The sequence below is a fragment of the Protopterus annectens genome, chromosome 6.part1, assembly GCF_019279795.1.
Source record: "Protopterus annectens isolate FY-2018-M chromosome 6.part1, PAN1.0, whole genome shotgun sequence".
Taxonomy (NCBI): Eukaryota; Metazoa; Chordata; order Ceratodontiformes; family Protopteridae; genus Protopterus; species Protopterus annectens.
In genome coordinates, this window is record NC_056738.1 from 397491584 (window position 1) to 397514629 (window position 23046).

Below are 23046 nucleotides of genomic sequence, written 5' to 3' on the forward strand. Positions count from 1 at the left end.
CTACGCCGCACAGGAAGATGATTCAATGACACACATAGCTTGATTGTGTTAGTGGAAAAGTAGCATGGTATGCTTCAAGTGCAACTGACTACATAATAAAATGCAAATGAGTGTCACTATGCTAATCAGAGCCATCATGTTTGCACATATCAAAATTAAACATGGCAGTACCAGTCAAGAACATATAAAACCAGCACAATGTGCCTAAGATGATCAGCTATTTTTGAACAATACACTTGGTGTAAAGGTGTGCTGCTTTAGTTAAGCTTCTATAGGAGTAGCATCTGCTGTAGCTGATCAGCATCTGTTAATGGCTGCCTCTGGAGCCAGTACCTGTGATATTGAGCATCATAACCTTCCACATCACAGATGAATCTGCCACCAGCTGACATACAATCACTTCCATGACCAGGATGTTATTTTTTTTTGGTCCCTCTTTAGACATCATTTAAATGGCCTGGCTCTCTAGGCCCCACCTCCACTACTAGCTTATCTCCTACTCCCCGGACTTACTCTGGTATTGCTGGGGGCAGTCGTGGATAATAAGGGTATCTTGGGGGCTCGGCCATCTTTGAATCTGTCCTGGGTGGGTTCTTTATATGCTCTACCCACTCCCATGTCCATTGATTATGTCCAAGGGCAACTGCCCTATTTGGACCAAGCCTCCCTTAAAGGGGCATCATTGATGAATGCTCTCCCACCCAGGACACGCACACCTGTCCCTCCCTGCCAGTCAGATAATTACACAAACCACTAATAGAACCTAGGTTGACTGGGACATAGTCAGGGATTTAACCCTCTATGACACCAGAGTGGCTATGATCAGGGCATGTTCACTACTATTGTGTGGACAGAGGAAGTAGTAGACATATGTTGTCCTTCCATGGAATCAAAGAGGACTTGTAGACTGTATTTCAGGAGACAAAAGTGTTTGTGTAGCATTAGCTACCCCTGTCAGTGATACTATTCATATGTTCATAGGTTGGTACTAGGCTATTGGCCCTAGGGCCTATACATGCCTAGCCATAACCATTCCCTGGCTATTTCTTCCCACACTATTTACTTCCCTGGACCCCTGTCAAGCAGGGCTACTGACGTGATCCCCAAGGTGAATTTCCTTTCTCCCATCCAATCATCAGCATCTGACAGAGAACACAGGAGTTTCACAGATGCTGGCCAGTCCCATGACATGATGCTGCAGTATGTGAAGACACTTATTTGTTTTCCAGAGACAGCAGAGGAGTGAATCCCCACTGTGCAGCCATTCTATAACTATTACCCATTTGTCTGAGGTCACGGAGGTCACTGACTACACCCATATTGCTATCAGAGTCTCAGCTGCTCCACATAGTATATGGTATATCAGCTGGAAGGGTTTCCACTCCATCAATTGCCATGTGGTGTGCAGTGCCCATGGTATTCTATACAATATGTGTGTATGCTATCTAGGCAGTTCCATGACTTCTACATCTGGCATACATGTGATCTATGTCAGTGTTTCAATTGGGTGACTTTCTACAGGATCATCTAATTGCTATGTGAGCACATGGAAGCCCACAGAGTCCATGACAGTTTGGTCCTGTGAATGTAGGTAACACGCCACTCATAACAGTGTCCACTGTTTTATGTTGCAAGTGATACAGGACATGCATGGAATCATGGCTGATAACTCACATCCATAGTCCCCTGACTATAGCAGAAATATATAAAACCATTCAGCTGCACACAAATAAATTCATTAAACAAGTGTTCAAACTGTTGAATGCCCAATTCAATGTCTTGTGTCCTTCTTCTGGTGTACTGCAATATGCTCTGCAGAACTGCAGCAAGATAATTGTGATCTGCACCATGCTGCAAAACAAGGTAGTAGGAAAACAGCTACAGCCTGAGGACACATTTTTACTACCTGATATACCTGTTACAGCTACAGAGGAGGAGCTCAGTGATCACAGGATCATAGGAAATATGAGGCAACTGAGTGTTAACAACCATTTATGCCTTTCCAGTACCCACCATCAAATCAAGCCTCCTCTTGAGGAGAGACAGGCCAGTCAAGCCAAGGGTGAATTTGGGAATACCCACCCAACTGTCTGGTTCCCAGCTGAAGGAAGATACTGTATAATAATGCTTAATTTCTAGTGGAACTGTGTTCCAGAAGTCGGAAAGGCCCTGTGTAATGAGCCTATCACTCCATCTTGTTTTTTTTATCTACTAGTCAAGATTTAGATCTTTGGTTGTGGTACTTGTGGGACTATTTGATTTGTGGAAATACAAAAGGTCCAGTCACACTGGTTCCCTAATGGTTCAGAAGACAAGGCAAGGTATAGCTCTCCCCCCAAAGTCTATAAAGGACTGAATAAAGGGTCAGTGCCTCCAGTCTTTAAGCCAGTGATCTTCTTAGTTAGGAACCTCTGGGGGTCTTTGTATTTCTTTTAAATTTCTAGTGAGGTACATTCCAAAGGGAATATTGCATTCAATAATTGGCCTAATCAATGTTTTATATAAGGGGCAATGCCCTCTTTATATCTTGATGACATACATTTGGCAATCAGCTGCACTAAGTAGAAAGATTTTCTAACTACTGATGTTATGTGATGATCAAAGGAGAGGGAATTATCATCCCAAATTATAAGGTGCCTAATAACATTCTCATTTGGGAGTGGGGTATTGTCTATGTCATATGCTAGGGAATTGGGTAGTCTACCAAATGTGTCAATATTGCACTTTTTAGCATTTAATTTAATCACAGTTTAGTACAGTGTGTGTTTACAGGTGTAAGTTCTTGCTGAAAGGTTTGGGTGCAAGAGGATGACTTCAGCTGTCCACAAACTTGGTTAGCCAGAGATCTTATTTCATGGTCTGGAGATCAGTCAGTGGATCTGGCTGCTCTGACACCCCATGTGAGGCAGGGGTGGGAACATTATGAGGTGGCATTGGCAAAGAGGTGTTGTCTGGTCCACATCTACATGATATAACAACAGAACACAGAATAAAACTAATGCATGCAACAACACACCTAGGATATGCAATATACTACATTGACTAGCCACACTGTGTATTAGACATCACCATATCCACATGACAGAGGGTGGGCAGGGCACATAGATCTTCATCTGCACAGGTGGGATATGGCACATTGTCAGGGGATAGAAACATTAGCAAGGGCGAAAGTGTCATGGGTAGTGAATGCAGAACCATGCACACAGCTAGAAGGGTAATGTGAGTCTATGATTACATCCGCTGGAGATAGGGTGGAGCTTCTATAAGTGGAATGCTGGGTGGATGGACCATGTAGCCCTGAAGTGTTAGGAGTGGATACATCCTATTCAGGGGATAGCATACCATGTCAAGAGCATGTAAAAGAGCCTCCCAGTGACCCCATTGTGGCATTACAGTAGAATGTTTGCATCAATAACCATGTGACTATGCATGGATAGGTGTTGCTTATGGTAGTTCTGTAAGGGACTGTGATGTTATTAAACTGCAGGACTCAGACTGGCTTGCCAGATGAGGTGTGCCAATGACAGAGCTGGAAGGGAGTCAGCCATGTCCATACAAGTGTCTCTACTGCCAAGGGTGGAGGCAGCCATGGGCAGTATGGAGAGTAAAGACAGTAAAGCTGTTTCCAGACTGGCATGTACCATCTACATAAGCCTGACTGTGATCATGCAGTGTTCATTCATCCCCTAGCACTGCTACACTGGCCAGTTGTCTGCATGCACATGGATGCACCAGTGGTTGTCAAATGGAACGCCATGTCACTTAGTGGCCATGTCTGTTCTAGGTACCTATATGTCATGTCACTCAGCACTTATTGTAGGATGTTGGAATCACTCATGCAGGCCACACAGTTTAAGCAGCATCTCTTACATAGTTTGAGTAGTGGCCATCTGTGTCTGGATCACTGACCTGCACATCTGTTGATTGATACCAAACATGACACCAAGGTCTGGGAAATCCTCGAGACATGATGGTGAAGGCCATCTACATGTCTGTATGAAATGCTGGGTGCATGCACCTCAGAGGCAGTGCAGTCCTATGTAATTCCATCTGTGGTGGTGACACTAGTATAGAACAGTGGGGCTGACATGGAAGAGATGACCTTTAATGAACACAACTGATGCCAGGGGTTCATCCTTTCACTGCACCGTTACCTATGTTGTGGCTAATGTGAGTGTGGCCACCAGTATTAACAATCTTGGCAATGCCACCTGCAAAATCAGACTGTGCCATGTGCATGGTACCATCATTGTAAGCGACTAGTGACCTGATGATATCAGGTATGTTTCAGTCTGTTGTGCTATAGCCTTTCCAAATGGAACCTGGAAATGCAAGCAGATAAAATACCTGTGTTAGTGCTGGACCACATTTTTCTCTCCCTCCACCATGTGGCACACAGACTGTTATATGCCAATCATATACGTAGCCTATGGGCACATAGGTACCTTGTAGTGCAGCTTGTGGCTATTGCTGCTATGATGTCCCTGGATGGCATAAATGTATGTTTTTTTCTTCAGTAGCCATTTACAGATGCAAGGCACTGCTTTACATGTATGACATGTGCAACAGTCCCCCCACCCCCCACATTCAATCCACTGCCAGTTTTGGGGTCTCTCTCAAGTGCTCCAGTGAGGGATACTGGGAATTTCTCTACATCTTTCAGGTGCTTCTGTATTGGTAGTCCTTTTCAAGCAGTTAACTTCTTTATGTAGACTGCATGTGCTTTGGTCCTGGCATGCAGTAACATATTTCTGATCCTACAGTGCATCTGTACTATTGTTCTATTATGGCTGCCCACTGCATTGATATCCTGCACCAGTTCCTGCTGCATATGTCCCCAGAAAGCTATGCCTTACGCTACTCAAGGATATGCTTTCCATGCATGTTATAGTAGCACCTTTGTTTCCTGTGTGTTGAACTATTCCAGCAAATTCCTCCATTAACTCAGAGACTTCTTCAAACACATATGCCCAGAAATTTCTGGGCTTCATCAATACAAACTCTCTGGACCAGTCAATTCATCCCCCAAACAGTGGTGATAAAATTGTGAATGTGGTCCTTACCAATATGGGACAGCTTTGCTCCCCACTAATTGTAGCATCCTTCCTGGTGAAACTGGACTGCAGATCAGTCACATTTACCTTAAGATTGAAACTGGAAGCATCTTCCAGTACCTGTATATTCAGGGACTATGCCAAGGCTAATCCATTAAAACTGAGTAATGACCTAGCTAAATTCAAAAGCTCCTTACATCCTGACAATCCTACTGCTTAAACAAAATATTTTTTTGTCAAATTCGATACACATTTAAATAACTGCATGCATAAATCTACCCCCCTCAGAAGTAAATACAACTACAAATTTAAAAATAACCCTGTATGGTGCAATCCAAATATAAACAGGCTATATAATAAAATAAATAACTTACTGCACACACAAAAAAATTAATTTTACTCTCAAGATAACAGTAATGGTGCTGCTAAACTTAACAAGAACTCCCGACCCTGATCAAATCAACCAAAGTCAAATATGAGGTAAAAATAGTCACCCAGGTGAAGTATAGCCTTCTTTAACTATATTAGAAATTTTAGAAACAATACCCTGCACTGCACTGGGCTAATAGTAGAGGATATCATGTACTCAGATCCAGTGAACATAGCCAGTCTACTAGTGAACAAATTTAGTTCAAACTTCACCCCCTCCCATTCCCTCATTGTCCCAGATCACATACCTACACCTCCTTCAAATCTCCTATGACCAAGTCCTCAAGTGATATCCAAGGGCAAGAACCCTACCTTTATGGGCCCAGATAACATACCAGGCTGCCTACTGGTCAGCTTAAAATATGGCATGTTAGATCTCCTGCAGAGGTTATTCAAGTATGAGCCTCCAGAAAGCCTTTGTGCCAGATGAATGGAGAATAGCAACAGTCATCCCTTTGCACAAGGTTAGGGTGTCAGTAGACCTAACTAATTATAAAGCTATAAGGCTGACCAGCCTCATAGGTAAGGCAATGGAAAAGATCATTATGAAATTAATAAATAAGGACATAGGTAACCCAGCTTGTGTGGTGTTGCTTTTTGGTTTACTGGCTTGTGTGGTTTTGCTTTTGTTTTACTGGATTGTGTGGGTTTGCTTTTGGATGTTTGACATAAGTAACCTACAAACTCTCGACTCAACCCATTTCATATTCATCAAGAGTATATCTTGTCTACTTAACCTGACCTCTTTGAGAAAGCTACTGAAGCAATGTACAAGGGCAAATCAGTACACATCAAATACCTAGACCTCACAAATGTATTCAACATCATCTCACACTCACGTATTGTAGATAAACTCTCCCAGGTAAATGTAAATCCCTATGTAACTCATTGGATAGCAAATTGGCTCTCAAATAGAACCCAGAAAATTAGGGTGGTTCATAGGTTCATAGGTTAGCATTCCTTATGTGGTTCATAGGTTAGTACTAGGTTAACTGCCCTTGCGAGCTATTGGAATCCTAGCCAAGTATCCCTTGTGAGACTCAAACCCTGCACCTTGTGTTTGTAAGGGAAATGCCTTAGCTCCTCCAGAAGACATGTCACTAGTGGTGTGTCCCAGGGTTCAGTTCTTTGTCCACTCCTCTTGTCATTTACTTCTCAGAGGTCAAAGCAAAGGTTAAGGGTCTCTGGCTGATGAAGTTTGCAGACTACTGTAAACTTGGTGCCATCATAAACTCCCCACATAGCACCAAAATCCTCCAAGAGGAGCTTTCCCAAACAAATAGCTGGTGTCAAAACCATGGAATAAAACAAAATGCCAACAAATGTATGATAATATCCATTAGCAAGCATGACCTCCCTAGAAACACTCACATTGACACCATACCCCTGAAATTTGACCCCATTATTAGGAATCAGGGAAAGTATGTCAACAATGAACCGTCCTTTGATAACAATATATTCACTGTTGTAAGGAGATCCTCTTTCATTGCACAGCTTACATCTAAAGATATGGTGTCCATGTGCAGGGATTTAATAAATCCACTGTACTTGGCTCTCATCAGGCTGATCATTGAACATAATGACCCATTCGGCATGTACCTATCTAAGCACTTGTCACAGCTGAAGTGACCACGGCACTTTCTCAATGAAAAATCAAGGGCCTAAATCACAAAAAATCTGTAGGCCTTCTCAAAACCTTGTCCCTTTTATAAGTATCATACAAGCTACTGAAAGGTGATCTCGTCCTCATGTATATAGCCTAAACAGAACCTATCCTGTTAGACCTATTACACATTCTCAAATCCCACTGAAGGGATTGCAAGCTCTTTTGCAACATATGTAAAACATGTTGGAGGGGATAGGTATGTATCACAGAGAATACCTCTTCTACAGAAGCATCTTCCACTCCACTTAAAGCAAAGTGCTTCTCTTACTTTATTCAAACATAATGGGGATGGATGGGTAGGAAACTGGAAATCCACCCTGAATTTAGCACCCATGTCCCTCATGGATAGAGGCAACAAGTTAATGTTCCAACATATGCTTGTTCTGTCTGCCTTGGTGTTATTTGTACACAAAATATGAGAACTAAAAGCTACCCTGGGAATGTAAGGTTATACTTCATAATAACAGCTGACTCTGTACTGCTCCTGGCACTCTTATGATTGCCACAGCCTTATGTGCTGATATGGTGTGACTGTTCTGACACTGCACCATAGTGCTGCAGTTGTGGCATGTTAGCCATGCTTGCTGTCCACTGGGGAGGTACAGATGGCACACTGTGTGCCTCATGTACCTGAGACCCAATATCCCTTATAATTCATCATACCTGTCATGCACATGTAGCAGACCATGTTCCTTGTACTCTGTCAAGCTGAACCCTCAAGTAAGAATGTAAATGTCCTGCCTGCCCATTGTGCCCTGTCAGGTTGGGGCTCCCAACAGGGCTACAACCTATCCTGCCTGTCTACTATATTCCATCAGGTTGAGCAGCACCCAAAGGACTGCAACCTGTCCTGTCTGTCTCCTGTGCCCTCTTATGCTGAGCCCCTTCAGCCTATCAGTCCCTTGTCTTGCCCTGTACAGTGTTATTCACCACACACAAATGTTCTTTGACGGTGTCTGTTGCTTCCATGCACCCTTGTATGGTCACTTCAAACCTTAGGTCTGTTACCAGTTGCTGTATCTGCTGTCAGTCTGCCTATATTGCTGTACATTCTGATATAATCTACATTCAGATTCTTTGTATTTCGTGCTGTTGTGTCGTCTCCTGTAACGTGATGACTGCAGTGTTTATCTCACTAAAAGTAGAGCTCAGAGGGTTGTAACTATACTAATGAGGTACTTTAGCATAATTGCCTCTGAACTGCACATATAATACAATGTGTTATCAGCCCTAGTCCATATGGGGTCTGTTCCTTCTCACTGCCAGGCTGGCAGTTCATGTAGGTGTGTGTGTGTGTGTATGCATGTGTGCGCGTGCGCGCGCACGTGTGTGTGTGTATGCAAAGCTTGGCTGTGCTGCTGTCACTCTGCATGCCACTACTGACCATGTGCATCATGCAACTGTCGATGGATATCCTGCTACCTTGCTGCTTGTTGATGCACATTATATGGTGTTTGCTACATGCAACTGACTACAATCAGCTACCATTTTCATTCTGGATTACACTTGGTGAGTGAACATGGCCTTAGCATGCAAAGATTCTGACAGGACTCCCACTTGGTGGAGCAGGAAGTGTAAAATCTTTTTCCACATGCTGCACAAGGACCATCACAAGCACCTGCTAAGATAGCATGATGGTCTACTTTATTAAGTAAATGTCTGGCATCAGCTTGCCCTGGCAGTGAGTGATGCACTGTCACCTGCTCTACGGAGCAGTACAGGCACACATATACTGAACTGAGAAGGCACTACCCAGACTTCCTCTGTCAGATGGAAGAAGAGGTGAAGGAGAGAAAGACACTCCTTTATTGTACGCACTCTTTTCTTGAATTGGCACTACACACTGTACATAGCACCTGTAGCTATAACTGCTTTTTCTGCCAGACTTACAATGTTCTTTATTAATGTTTACATCATGTTTCCCAATACCACAGGAGATAAATGAAAGTATTTTTTCTTGCTATAAGAGGCAGGCCAGAGTCTCAAGGCAGTTGAATAAGTGTAGTGTATTGCTAACAGAAATGTCATATTTTAATAAACTCATAATGCAAAACTAATCAGTTGTATTTGTGCCTCTTACTTAATTTTTTCCATTTATTTTATTTTCTGCAGGATCAGCAATGGTGCAGGCAGAGTTGAGTTGGCAGCCACTGGTCTCTGCACCAGCTAATGTTTCTACTGCTGGATCCACAGCAATCACCAGGCAGGCATCTCTTCAGGGTGATGAAGACCATCCAATGGAAGATGACAAGGAGTACTTGGTGGTGGTCAGTTCTCAGGATGGGGATGAGCACTTCACTTCAGAGAGTGATGTGGAAGGGCTCTCCTGTGTTACCAACTGGGACGTATAGTGGTTGATGAGGACTGAAGTGGATTGGCAGCTAGATGCCCGCACTGGCACTCTAGAGAGCCTCCTTATGCAGCTTATAGCATTGTTTGGCAGGCCTTACTCACCCTCTGTGTCCCCATCATTGTGTTCCCCATCCTTTTGTGTTGTTCCACATCCCAGGATTGTTGTCCAATCCTCCACATCAACAGACGTCAACCCACTGTCCATCTATGTCTCTCCAGTGTTGCCCCTCTTATGTGTCACTACATCCTTTGCTAGTCTGTGGTCTGTGTCCTTGTTCAATGTTTGTTTGTCTACTAATGTTTTCTTCTGTGTACCATACGTCCTACCCACACTTTCTCCTTGTTAGTTTCCCCTACACTTTTCTTAAAAAATGGGCACGTACCCACAAAAAAGTATATCCTTCTCCCCTTCCCACACACACACATGCACACCTCAGCACCTTTCCCATTGTCCTTATTTGTATTTCTGTGTTTGTTATACACAATTTCTATCTGTTCTATTGCTTCTTCCCCATTCACATGATAATGTAAGTTGGCATTTTACTGTGGTGCCATTGGATGGACTGCCTGCTTGTACCTCTGTAGATGCTATGGCACAATTTAAAGCATGCATAAACATGCCTAATATGAAATATGTCATCTTCCCCGGGTCACTTGATGGCTCATTGTCATTATGCAGCACTATTTTTGTCACTGTGGCAGTGCTCACACATGCCTAATCTCCACAGGGCCCCGTCACACTAATTTCATTGTACTATCTACTGCAGGATTGTTGCATTATGGGTTTTTTTTTCTGAATGCCCCCTTTATGCATTATTGTGCACTGTTAAGTGGCTAAATACACACACACACACACACACACACACACGCACACACACACACACGTGCGCGCACACACACACACACACACACACACACACACACACACACACACACACACACACACACACGTGCAAGGCTAGATAGTTTGTGTAAAACTATTTATAGCTGTACTAAGCAAAAAAAAAAAAAAAAGAATCATCGAAAAAGGAATTGATTGTACAACAGAATAAAAAGCCTTTTGTTGGTTAACATGTCACATATTAAGTAAAAGTTTGCCAGAAATGAGTATATATAATTGTGCATAACAAAAATACTCTCATAAACATTTATGTTATAAAACAATTTATGCAGTTTAGGTTGGGGTAAAAAAAACTAAGTTTAAAGGGTATTCTGTACAATGCTTAAATCTCAGTGAGTATAATGCTTTCCATAGCAAAATTATAAAAGTCATCCATCAAAGAATTATTAATGGTCAAATTGTGCAACTATTATTAATATGGAGTCAATTTTATAAGTAACAGTATGGAGTTCATCCATGCATCCATCCATCCACAAATCCACAATCCCTTTTTCCTATTTTTTGCACATGTGGACGGGGTGTCACTTCAAGAGTGACAATCATCTACAGCCAAGGGCCACTGTTTGAAATTTCCAAAATTTGTGCCATTGCATGCAAGTCAAATGTTATTACAGTATTGAAAAGTATTAAAATCTATCTTTGCTTGCATGGAATTTCTAATAAAGTGATGTCAGATAATGATCCTCATTCTAGCCAGGAGTTTCGTAAATCAATGGAAGCTCAGCACATCACTTAATTTCTTAACTGTCTTCAAAATAGAGTCTTCAGTTTATTTGTTGAGTCTTGAGTGCAGAACTATGCCACATCACTGCAATCTAGTGAAATTTATAGCAAACAGCTTTTAGATGTCTCAGGTCTAAGCAACTTACCTCATTTCATTGACATTACCTGATAGTAAGAAAACTGAAGTTGAAGTGTACCAGGAAAGGCAACAGAAACATAAGGTTTACTGCAACAGATTTTACTAACAGACTTTCAATTTTACAAAGAGGGAAAGAGTAAGGATGAAAGTAGATTTTGGTATTTCACAGAAAAGTTTGGTTTTGGGCACTGAAGTTAAACCTACATACCATTCTAGACCATATCTGATATAAGGTCCTGATATACTCACAGAAGAAACAGGAAACACCTAGTTAGGTATCAGATCTTGTAAATGCTTATTTATCTATAAATCAAGACACAAATGAATTAACAGTGGTGCTAGAGCTTGAGAAACTATCACCACCTTCTCAGAATAAAAATGTTTTGATGGGCTCAGCTAGAATATGTTTAGTGACTTATCCTGAAACTGATACAAATTAAGCTACATCAAATCTTCAGATTGCTCAAAGGAACAATATATTTACAACACCATCTCTGTAGGACACGTGCCCAAAGGCTCAACTGCATGTACCCATCAGTGTATTTATTTTGCAGGGGTGGGAACAAGGCATCTCTAGGTTAGTCAAAAGCCCTACTGCCCATTCATTCCTTCCTCTCTGTGAAGTCCTATAGACATATCTGTTCACACATTGGTGAGAACTGGGTGGTAGGGAGAGGGTGACTTGGGAGTCCTGCTGAGCAGCATACTCTTACCTCCTGTCTTTGGTGCTCCAACTCCATGGAAGCTCCCTTGAGCTCCACAACTACTGCCTATCTTATGGAAGCATACATACCTCCCTATACACACAATTCCCTTGTCTCCCTATTAAAATGTCAGTACTTGAAATGGTAAGTGCCAGCATCCCAAAAAAGGATTAAAATCCAGGAGAACAGCAAATCTCGAACATTGCTTTCCTCTTTTAAACTTCTTTTTTGCTGGGGGCCAAGCCCCCATGCACTCCTCCAGATGGGGGGGGGGACAGGCCCCTCCCACTTCCAAAACTTATATATACCAACTGCGAGATCCCCATACCTCAGAAAAAAGAGGATATTCTGGAAAATGGCCATTTCAGACTTGGTATATGTAAGTCCATTTTTATCAACCGTTCAGTCCCCGTATTTTGGGACTCACTGTAGGTGGTCCTGACATTTCAAATGGTTACCAGTTCCCTCAGATTCACTGTTCTAGACACTAGTAGCAGTGTAGGCTCAGCAGGCTCATGCTCTCTGGGTGTGACACCTAGTGCTCCCTCCAGTTGTCATCCAAGAGGTGAGCCAAGGCTACCTCCCTTCCCCCAGGCTGGCCAGGCCAGTCATGGGCACTCATTCACATATCCCTTCTAATGCCCTTACCTCTAATCAAACATGAGTCATTTGGGACACAGTCAAGGCTTCATCTCCGTGTGCTATTGGGGTGGGTCAGATTGCCCAAAGGAACAATTTTAATTAACCTACTGGAAGAAGTATTACAGATAGGGTACACTATAATGACTGTGCAGACTGTATAAATGTTACATGTACATTTCTTTAAACTAAGCTGAACTGATTTATTTGTTCTTAGCCTGTGTACAGCCTGTCTTCACAATTTGAGACATGTTTCACTAACCAGTTTACATTTTTTTTCCTTTTTTTTTACCTCAGAATGACTTGCTTATAGTTGCCATACTGATGTGATTTTATTACAGTGTTCTTGTAAAATTAAGTCAGGGAAGCAACACATTCTGTTGTCTGATGCTTCCATTGACTTACAGTGAAAGTATTATGACTGCATCAGGTAAAAGTGTCATCTATTTTTGTTTCACTACCTGTCACTGATTGTTACGTGGATTTCTTCTTAAAACCTTTTTCAGGAGCATTTATATGTTAAGCTTAACAACTTCACATTTACAGCACTGATTGTATTGTTTAGTGCTTCACACCTGCAGCACAAGTTGCGGGAGTTATCTTGTCTCATTCAGTACTACATTGCTATAAAGACAAACCACCATACCTCTTAACCTCTTAGAGCAAGAAATTTGGACAAAGCCGTAAATAATAGGGGAAGAAAGGCTCAAGGACAGGGACAAATTTTAAATAATGTTCTTACAAACTTAGAAAGTAGATAGAATAACAAGTTTTGCATCTGCATATTTTCTGAAGGGTATGAAGTCTAAAACTCAAATGTCTGTCATTATTTTCTGACTTAAATATTCAATGATTTGCCAATGATTTGCTATAAAATCACAATTTTATGAAAAATGGACCGAAAATATGAGCAAGAAATCTGCACATTCTGTGAAAATCTTACAGTTGGGAGGTATGCAAACAACATGCAGTACTATAATTTGTGTGTAATTTCATCACAATGCTTAGTCTCTGGTATTCAGTGTTGTGATTAACAGCTTTAATGTGAGAATATGACTTTAGCTTCAGAACCAAGGCAAAAAGGCTACTTTATTTCTTCAGTATAAAAGATTTTCTCACAATCAAAAATCATGTTTAAATATTTTCTTAATTCTTTTTGTTGTAATTATATTCTCTTTATGTAAAGTTGTTTTTTGATTTTAAAATATATATTTTTTACTTTAATTACATCAGTGGAGCTATACTTATTACATTTAATAAACTTGTGTTTGTACCTACTGTATGATGAGCAGCTGCCAATTACTTCCTGATTCTGTGTCATCTGACAGCACCTTCTATTGATGCCATAAATTAAGAAAACAAGTTGTAGTTCAATATCTCAAGGTACTGAATTGAAGGGAGTCACACATGAGAGGAACAGGTTGTGAGATGCTATGTTGTTGTGTCTTTCGGCTTTTCCCGGTTAGGGGTCGCCACAGCGGAACTCCGGTCCACTAATGATTAGCAGTAGATTTTTACGTGCCGAGTTGCCGGCCCTGACGCACAACCTTCAATGAAGGTACACCCATTCACGCATGTCTCCACACAGAAAACGCTCTAGCTGAGAATCAAACAGGACAACATCTTACTGTGAGGCGACAATGCTACCGCAGCACCACTGAATCTCATTACTGACTATGTACATAGTCTGATCTTACCCGAAGATTCAGAGGTGAAACTAAGTCTGGACGATGTTCACTTGTGCAGCAACTACACCTGATTATCAGACCCAGTATTATCAGAAGGGATCTAGGTCTGGCATAGACGTGGAGGTGTAGGACCTTGAAGCTGTTCAGAGTACAAACTCCACCAGGTATGGCATGCCTGTCATACCTGCATTCTTCCCATCAAAAATCAGGATGGGATTGTGGACACCAAGGAATTAAATCTATTTTTGAAAACAGGAAACTGTGAGTTGTCCCCACAGGAATTTGGATGCTGGCTTGTACTACAGTGAACTGCACATGTGCATGATCCCAGGCTCTCCCTCCTGACTCCTGAAAGTTCCAGTACAGCTCCACCTGTTTGTGGTACCTGGTACTGCAGGCAGTCTGGCTTTCAACCAGGTACTACCTGCCGTTCCTAGTCCTTACTGTCAGCTAACATTGAGTTGATTCACATACCCCTAGTTTTCTTTCTAAAAGCTATCATACCATGACAGACAAGTAGTCCTTATAGTGTTATGTCTAATTGTATACCAAACACTATATATTTTACTATGAGCCTTATCCTGTTTAACTTTTATTACCTGATTGTTGATTGAGTGACAGAAAATATGCTGCAGTCTGCATCACTTTATATGTTGAAATTTACTGCATACTACATAATGCATACCTACCCACTACAAGTTTTTTGTCCCTTGTATTGCACTAGCAAAATGCAGGACCACCTGATTCAGAATCAGAAAGTACCTAACAGCTGCTTACAGTAAATACAAACATACATTTATTAAACATAATAAATGTAGTACAAGTGAAGATACTAAAGTAAAACTATCATAGTTTTGAATGATAAAACCCATGTTACATGACAAAAGCACAATTCCTGCAAAACAAAAGGGTGCAAAACACCTTTACACATGATTTTTAAGTTTCTTTTACTCTGAGTTACAGAAAATTCTTGTCCATCCTGACAAAAGTCAAGAATGTGACACCTTATTAATGGATTGGTAGCCGGTTTTAATGAGTTAATACAACTGCTACCACATTTTTGTTCAGCTTTAGAATTCTAGTCCTAGTCCCAGGCTATAATTTATAGTTGAGGTGTGACGTTGGATATCTATGAATGACAAATCCCACTTCATACTTTTATTGGCTCTGTTACTAGATTGTTTTAGCTAGAAACAATGACCTTTGTTTTTTTTAATGTCTTAAATGCAGCTAGCTCCCCTCAGTCACTGTCCATTCGAACAAAATCCTCCTATACAATGCAGCATATGCTGTTGGTAGAGTTATTCTTTAACTTTGCTAGCCACCTCCTTAGACTCCCACAGAAATAATAAATGTATCAGACAATTAGAATAAAAAAGTTAATGCACTAAAACCAGACAGCAAACATTTGGAGGTAGCAGCTGAAAGACTGACATTAAGGACTGCTGTGCACAGCTTATCTGCAGTCTCTAGTAAATGAAATTAAAAATTAGATATAGGCTCAACTTGTATTATAAAAATATAGTTTTATTCTTAACAAACTTTGCTTTTCACTTAAAGCAATCAATACAAAATTAAAACAGTCAGGCCTTTTTTTCCCTGGTTTGAAAGATGGTATGATGGTATGATTGTACCAGTGCTTTCTTGGAAAGAATGAAAGACAAGACATCTGTAAATTAATCTGCAGGGAAATAAGCTGAACTAACAGCTGTAGTGGCAATAGCAGAAAAGGCAAAATATAATTTTGAAGCTTACATGCTTTATCTGAGAAATGATCATTTAGTCTGCATTTAAAAATGCCAAGTAGCATCAAAGTTTCCGTGTGTTCAGTTGTACACTGTCTATCACTATGGTAAGAATGAGCTGAAATGCTTGAAAATAAGTAATCATGCATACTATGATCATTCCTCATGTATGTTATAGAAATTAACATGATGATGGATATACTGTTTCAGCTATGATAAACTCTTGCTTGAATGCAGCTATTGTTTACCTGTCAAAGTCTTCCTTCATCCTTTGGAAGTTTTCATCAAGTGATCTGTATTTCTTTGCCTCCTTCTCTAATTTCTCTTGTTCTGCTTTTAGTGATGCTTCCTTTTCTTCTAGTTGGTTCTTCTGTGCCAGCAGCTCACCATATCTATGCACATGAAATTATTTCATTTAGTACTTAATGAGTATGTATTACTATTAGGCCATGTTTCATATTGCATTGTGGAATATTTTAATTACAGTTACAGGAATATTAAAAAAATTAAGTTTCATTGAATTTCAATCTAATTTGATTTTGTAAAGAACAGTATTTATATTTAGAATGCAACTCTACAAATATAAATATGGCCTTTGTAAGCCAATATCCACAGAGACAAATATTCATAGGATCATATGATCATAGGAGGTTACTAGGCTAATGACCCTAGGGTGCTTACAAGCCTAATGAAGTTTTACCTTTATTTCCACGATCAGCATCTATCACCGCTGTCCAAGAGGGACATAGGTGTAAACCCATGGGGTGAACTTACAGTTACCCATCCAATCATCCAGATTGTGTTTGAAGAGGGCCAATGAGGTGCTCTGCTTGACAAGAAGCAGGACTCTGTTCCAACGGTGTGGTAACCTCTGGGAGACAAATCTGTCCCTCCAGCAGGTTCTATTAATGTCACATACCAGGTTAAGGCCATTAGAGCGAGTAACCTGTGTACTATTTGATTTATGAATATGTAGCATTTCCAATGAAGCAGGGTCAAAGATTGCTTTATATGCAAGGCAGAGATCGCCTCTGAGCAGTCTGTATGAAACAGAATAAAGTGACAGTGATTTCAGATGGTCCTCATAGGACAGATGCTGAAGACCTTGAATTTTCCTTGTGAGGAACCTTTATGGTCTCTCCAATTGCTGCAGCTGCTTGTAAATGTATATACCAAAAGGGGCGTTGTACTCAATTATTGGACTGATGAGGGAAGAGTACAGGGAGGTTATAACTTCTTTTTTTCTGGAGGCAATGCCCTTACTTATGAGACGAGCAATATAGCCTCACCTCAGCTTTCGTGCCCACTGAGTGGCGCAGAGCTACAGTTATCCCACTCCACAAGGGGGGAATCCACCTTGGATCCTGGAAACTACTGTCCCATCAGTCTGACTAGCCTTATCTGCAAGGCCATGGAGCGTATTACCATGGAACTTATAAACAAAGACATTGGCAACCTTCAAACACTGGACCCCACCAAGTTTGCATTTGTGAAGGGCCGATCTTGTCTCCTGAACCTGATTGACTTCTTCGAATCAGTCTCCAGAACCATGGACAAAGGTAAGGTAGTCCACACAGCCTATCTAGACCTTGTCAAGGCCTTTGACACCATCCCCCACTCTGGAATCATAGATAAACTTACTAAGCTGGGCATTAATCCCTACATCACCCAATGGGTTGCAAACTGGCTTACTGAAAGAGCCCACACTTTAAAAGTAGCCGACTCCAAATCCAACTCCAGACAAGTGACAAGTGGAGTACCTCAGGGTTCAATCCTGGGACCGCTCTTGTTTGGCATCTACTTCTCTGAAGTACGGGCCAACACTAAGGGACTCTGGCTAACGAAGTTTGCAGATGACTGCAAACTGGGAGCCATTATTGAATCCTCAAATGATGTGGATACTCTACAAAAGGGCCTTACAGAAACAGATGCTTGGTGCCAGAGCCATGAGCTCAAGCTCAATGCCAAGAAATGTATAGTTATCCCCTTTGGGGAAAAACATGTACCCATGAATTACCATATAGGTGGCAGTACACTAAACACTGAAAGTGTGATAAGAGACTTAGGGACACAGGTGGACAGTGGTCTCACCTTTGATAACAACATCACCATAACAGTCAGGAAATCCTTCTATGTGGCACACCTCATCACTAAGGGCTTTTCATCCAGAAAAACGGAAGTCATTGTCTCACTGTACTCATCCCTCATTAGACCCATTATAGAATACAACGCCCCATTTTGTATGTACCTCTCAAGACAGCTACAACAACTGGAAAGGCCACAGAAATACCTCGCTAAAAGAATCACAGGCCTAAAGCAGATGCCTTACGCTGACCGCCTTAAAAAACTCCAGCTATACTCTGTCGCATATCGTCTACTCAGAGGCGATCTCTGCTTAGCATACAAGGCCATGTCAAACCCAGAGCTGTTGGACATGCTACACTTAAGAAAATCCCAGTCCCTCAGAGCCACATGCTCCAGGGATCTAAACCTTGTCATCACAATAAACAAAACATGCTAGAGGGATAGGTTCCTGACCCAGAGACTCCCCAGACTCTGGAATGGATTGCCCATACATGTCAAGCAGAGTGCCTCTTTGGCCCTCTTCAAAAGGAACCTTGATGATTGGATGGGAGAAAGGAAATTCACCCCGTTGATCACGTCAGTCACCCTGCTAGACAGGGGTCCAGGGAAGTAAATAGTGTGGAAAGAAATAGCCAGAGAATTGTTATGGCTAGGCTTGTATAGGCCCTATGGCTGATAGCCTAGTACCAACCTATGAACCTAGAATGCCCTTCTTAACACTGTGGAGACATAGTGATCAACGGTAAGGTTGCTGTCAACCTGTGTGTCCAGTGTCCAAGTCTCTCACCACTGAGTGCGTACTTTGCATGTTACTGATGTGGTAGTTAGCAGGAACATCACTCTTACCGAAAGGGATGATAATACATTTTTTGCATTGAGTTTATGGCCATGACTTTGGCACCAGTCATTTGTTTGTGTAAGACCCTCTTGTAGGATGTTGACATCATTTAGAGATTCCTCGACTGCACCCAGTTTGCAGTCATCAGCAAACTTTGTCAGCCACAGACGTTTAGTTTATCTTGCACTTTGGAGAAATAGGTTCCAAATAGTAGAGGTCCCAGGATTGATCCTTGTGGAACACCACTGGTTACAGGTCTGCTGTAGGAGGTGGATTCCCCTATTTTGACTATATGGGTTCTATCAGTAAGCCAGTTAGTGACCCATCTAATGATATATGGGTTGATACTTTGCTGGGTGAGTTTGTCAATTATGCCTGAGTGGGGGATAGTGTCAAAAGGCTTGACTAAGTCTAGGTAGGCAGTGTGCACAGATTTACCCTCATCAAGGGCCTTGGTGACTGTCTCGAAGATGTCTACCAGGTTTAACAGGCATGAGCTTGCTTTTACAAATCCAAATTGAGTAGGGTCAAGTGTTTGGAGGTTACCAATGTCTTTGTTCATAAGCTCCATGATGATTCTCTCCATGGCCTTGCAGATAAGCCTAGTCAGGCTAATAGGTCTATAGTTCCCGGGGTCAGTGGAAGCACCACCTTTGTGCAAGGGGATAATGGTAACCTTTATCCATTCAGCTGGGATGAAGCCATTGCTCAGACTATGATTGAAAAGAGTACCCAATGGTGTTACTAATTCTTGTTTGAGCCTATGTAGGTCACAGCCTGGGATGTTATCAGGTGCCATGGATGCTGTGTTTTTGACCTTAGAGAGGGCATTAATGACTTGCTCTTTAGAGATGCAGGGTAGAGGAGAGGTGGTAGGGATGTCTTGGGCTAAGTGCGGTGGGGAAGGGAGAATGATGTTTTCACAGCCTGTTGGCTAACAGCTTAGCAATGTCCACAGGCTCGGTATATGCGGTATCATTAACTACCAGTCTGGCACAAATCTGAGCCTTTACTTTTAGGTTATGGATGTAACTAAAGAATGCCTTATGGTTGTCCTTAGTTGAGGAAGCTACTTTGGATTTGTAGTTAGCTTTGGAGGACTTCACAAGGAGTCGTATTTGCTTGTTTAAGTTGAGGATAGAGTGTTTCCAGTTTGGGGCTCACTCCCTCTTACTCTTAGACAGCAATTTCTTCCTCTTATTCTAAAGCCTATTAATGGCAGTTGTCCACCAGATTGGTTTTCTCTTCCTCAAGTAGCTTGTTTTGGTCCTATCAGGTACGGTTGCATCAATGCAGTTGTTCAGGTGTTTATATAGAGCATTTATGCAGAACTCAGCATAGGTGCCAGTTCCATCTGAGGTAGGATGTGCAGTGAAGCTATTTATACCATTCTGTAAGAGGGTATAGTCTATTTTGAGAAGTTTTTTAGTTTAGTTTGTGTTACGTGGGGGGGGGCAGGGTCAGGTGTGATAGTAACATCGAATTAGACTGATTTGTGGTCAGATCTCACCAGAGAAGACCTCACAATGGGGGAGCTACAGTGGTCCCCAGTATTGGTAAGCTCAGATCCAGGATGTTGGCACCCCTTGTAGGGGTGTCAATTAGCTGGTCCAGGACATTGGAGTTAATAAAGTGGAGAAGCCTTTGGGCAAGTCAGTTTCCACATGAGTAATTTCCCCAGTCAATGGATGGGTAGTTAAAGTTGCCCAAAACTATAGTGTTCGGATGTATCTTGATAGACTCAAGTAGATCCAAATAGGCAGAGTGGGTGTCCTGATTCATGGAGGGGGTCCAGTAAGTAGCAATGACTTGAATAGGTGTCCTACCAACAGTTAATTGCACCTGAAGTATCTCCAGGGCATCGTGCTGTCTAACCAATCTGGAGGTGTATTTATCCTTAATGAATATTGATACACTGCCTCCTTTAGTTTCATGCCTTCAGTTTGTGGTCTGAATGTGTGGGAGGAGGTGTAGCCCAATATAGCTGGGGTGCTCTCCACAGCCTTGAGCCAGGTCTCCATGACTGCACAAATGTCTTTGTCTTCCAAAGTGAAGACTGCTTCCAGTGAATGCAGGTTTGTGTTAAGACTCCTAGCATTTAGCAGCAAAGCCTTGAGGTTGTTCTTAGATGTAATTCTTAGTTTGGGACTATTGTCCTTGATACACTGCCTAAAAATAGCACTATGGGGGTGGCAAGAGCCTTGGCCAGCAGCTGAAATTGCAGGGGTGACAGATGAAGACCATCTCTGGCAAAACATCCAGGTCTGTCAATCATGTCATCCCAGGCTGACAGATACTGTATCCCCTTGGAATGACACCAGAAACTAAGCCAATTATTGAAGTCAGTCATTTTCTCTTGGAATGAGGCATCACCCTAGGTGAAGGTAAAATGCTGCTTAAGGCTAGGAACATAGCCTGAGACACATAGTCCGAGAGCTCAATCATGTCTTTCTTCATATAGTTCAGAGAGGTACATCTCAAGTTGCTCACACCAACACGGACTATGACAGAATCATAACAGTACCTGCTGTTGACAGACTTGAGTACATATGTGATATGGCAGATCCTGGCACCTGACAAACAGCTGACTGTGACCTTCTCCTTATCCAGCCTGGTTAGAGGGACATCTGTATGTCTCATGATGGCATCACCTATGACTAACATCTTTGGTTTCATGTATTGTCTTAAGGGCTTGACAGGTGAGACACTGGTAAGTGAGCTATTATGTGTATTGTGTTCTGCAGAGGAAGTATTATGTGTAGTGTGCTTGTGTTTGTGTTTGGGAGCTCTCTGGTGTTTAGGTATGTTTCTGGTGAGGACCTCCGCATATGTAGGTATGTGGGATGTGGGTTTGGGTGGAGTAGGTGAGGTATACATGCTGATGACCCAGTCATTGTTATATGTACTGACTAGTGTGTGAGAGAGTATGGATTTGAGGTTTTTAATATAGTTGCATCTCTCACATGTTGAGTTTGTGTGGTCTAAGAGCAGAGTGCTGTCAGTGAACATGAGTCAGTTACTAAACTGTCTCAGGATGCCCATGTCGACCAAGCTGGCTAGAGAAACTGTAGGAAATTGTGCATCCATAGTGTTAGGTAAATTTATATGGTTAGGAAGAGACGTCGCACTTAGGAGTGGCTAGTGGGTGACAGGTGTGCTGGAATCTCTTAGGCTAGGCTTAGTGTTCTACCTGACAGTAGAGCTGAGCAGCGAAAAACCTCTGGAGGATCACAAGCAAAGTACTAAGGAAAATCTAACAAGCAAATTCTGCAGTATGTCAGTGAAGAGCTGGTTTTAGTGCTCAGGTGATACAAGGCAGTCTAAATTATGTAAGACTGAATATAGCCTATGCTAAGTGCAGAAGTGTTTGAAATTTAAAGTGCTTAAAATCACAGTCACAACAGCAAAAACAGTATAAAGTAGCAATTTGGTAGAACAATGTTCTCAGTGTAATCAGGCTACTAACAAGCAGTAATAAAAGAAGCGGTATAAATGGAATTGAACACTTAAGAACAGCAACAAAAGCAAAATAAAGTATTAAAGTAGGAAAATGCACAGTACAAGTACAGTAAAACGCAATAAAAGCAGCTGAATAGAGTGTAAAAACATTTTTTTCAAGGTTAAAAACTAAGGGGGTGGGCCTTCCCAAATAGTCTCACTGTACTCAGTATAAAGAGCTGATGTGATGGGACTGGGTGAAGTGTTCAGTAACAAATTTATAATAAGAGATGGGAAAAGCCAAAGCCACCAGGTTATAAGAACACAACAACAATAGGGCAGGCAAGAGGGAAAATCAAATAGAACCAGCCAGACTAAACATTCACAAGTGAAACAGAAACCAGTTTAACTCACAAACTATACAACATTAAACAAAGAATTATTAAATATCACTGAAACAGTTATAGCAAGTGCAAAACATATACTTATATCAGCTTTGTATGTCAGATAGTGTTAGAAGTATTTCAAACAGGCAACAAACAAAGAGATCTTTCAAAACATATTCTACACATTTTGTTAGAATATTTGCTGACTGAGTGTACATTCTTTACTAGTACACGCATGGAATTATATATTCTCCTGACC

The 23046-nt window shown here is 41.6% G+C and overlaps 1 protein-coding gene across 1 annotated transcript in view; it reads right to left on the minus strand.

Annotated features, from left to right (window-relative positions):
* Positions 1-23046, minus strand: part of LOC122805298 (girdin-like) — a 1431879-nt gene that overhangs the window by 122788 nt on the left and 1286045 nt on the right. The window contains exon 28 of the mRNA XM_044075386.1: positions 16289-16432. Coding sequence (XP_043931321.1) covers positions 16289-16432 — 144 coding nt within the window. The remainder of the gene's footprint in view (positions 1-16288; positions 16433-23046) is intronic.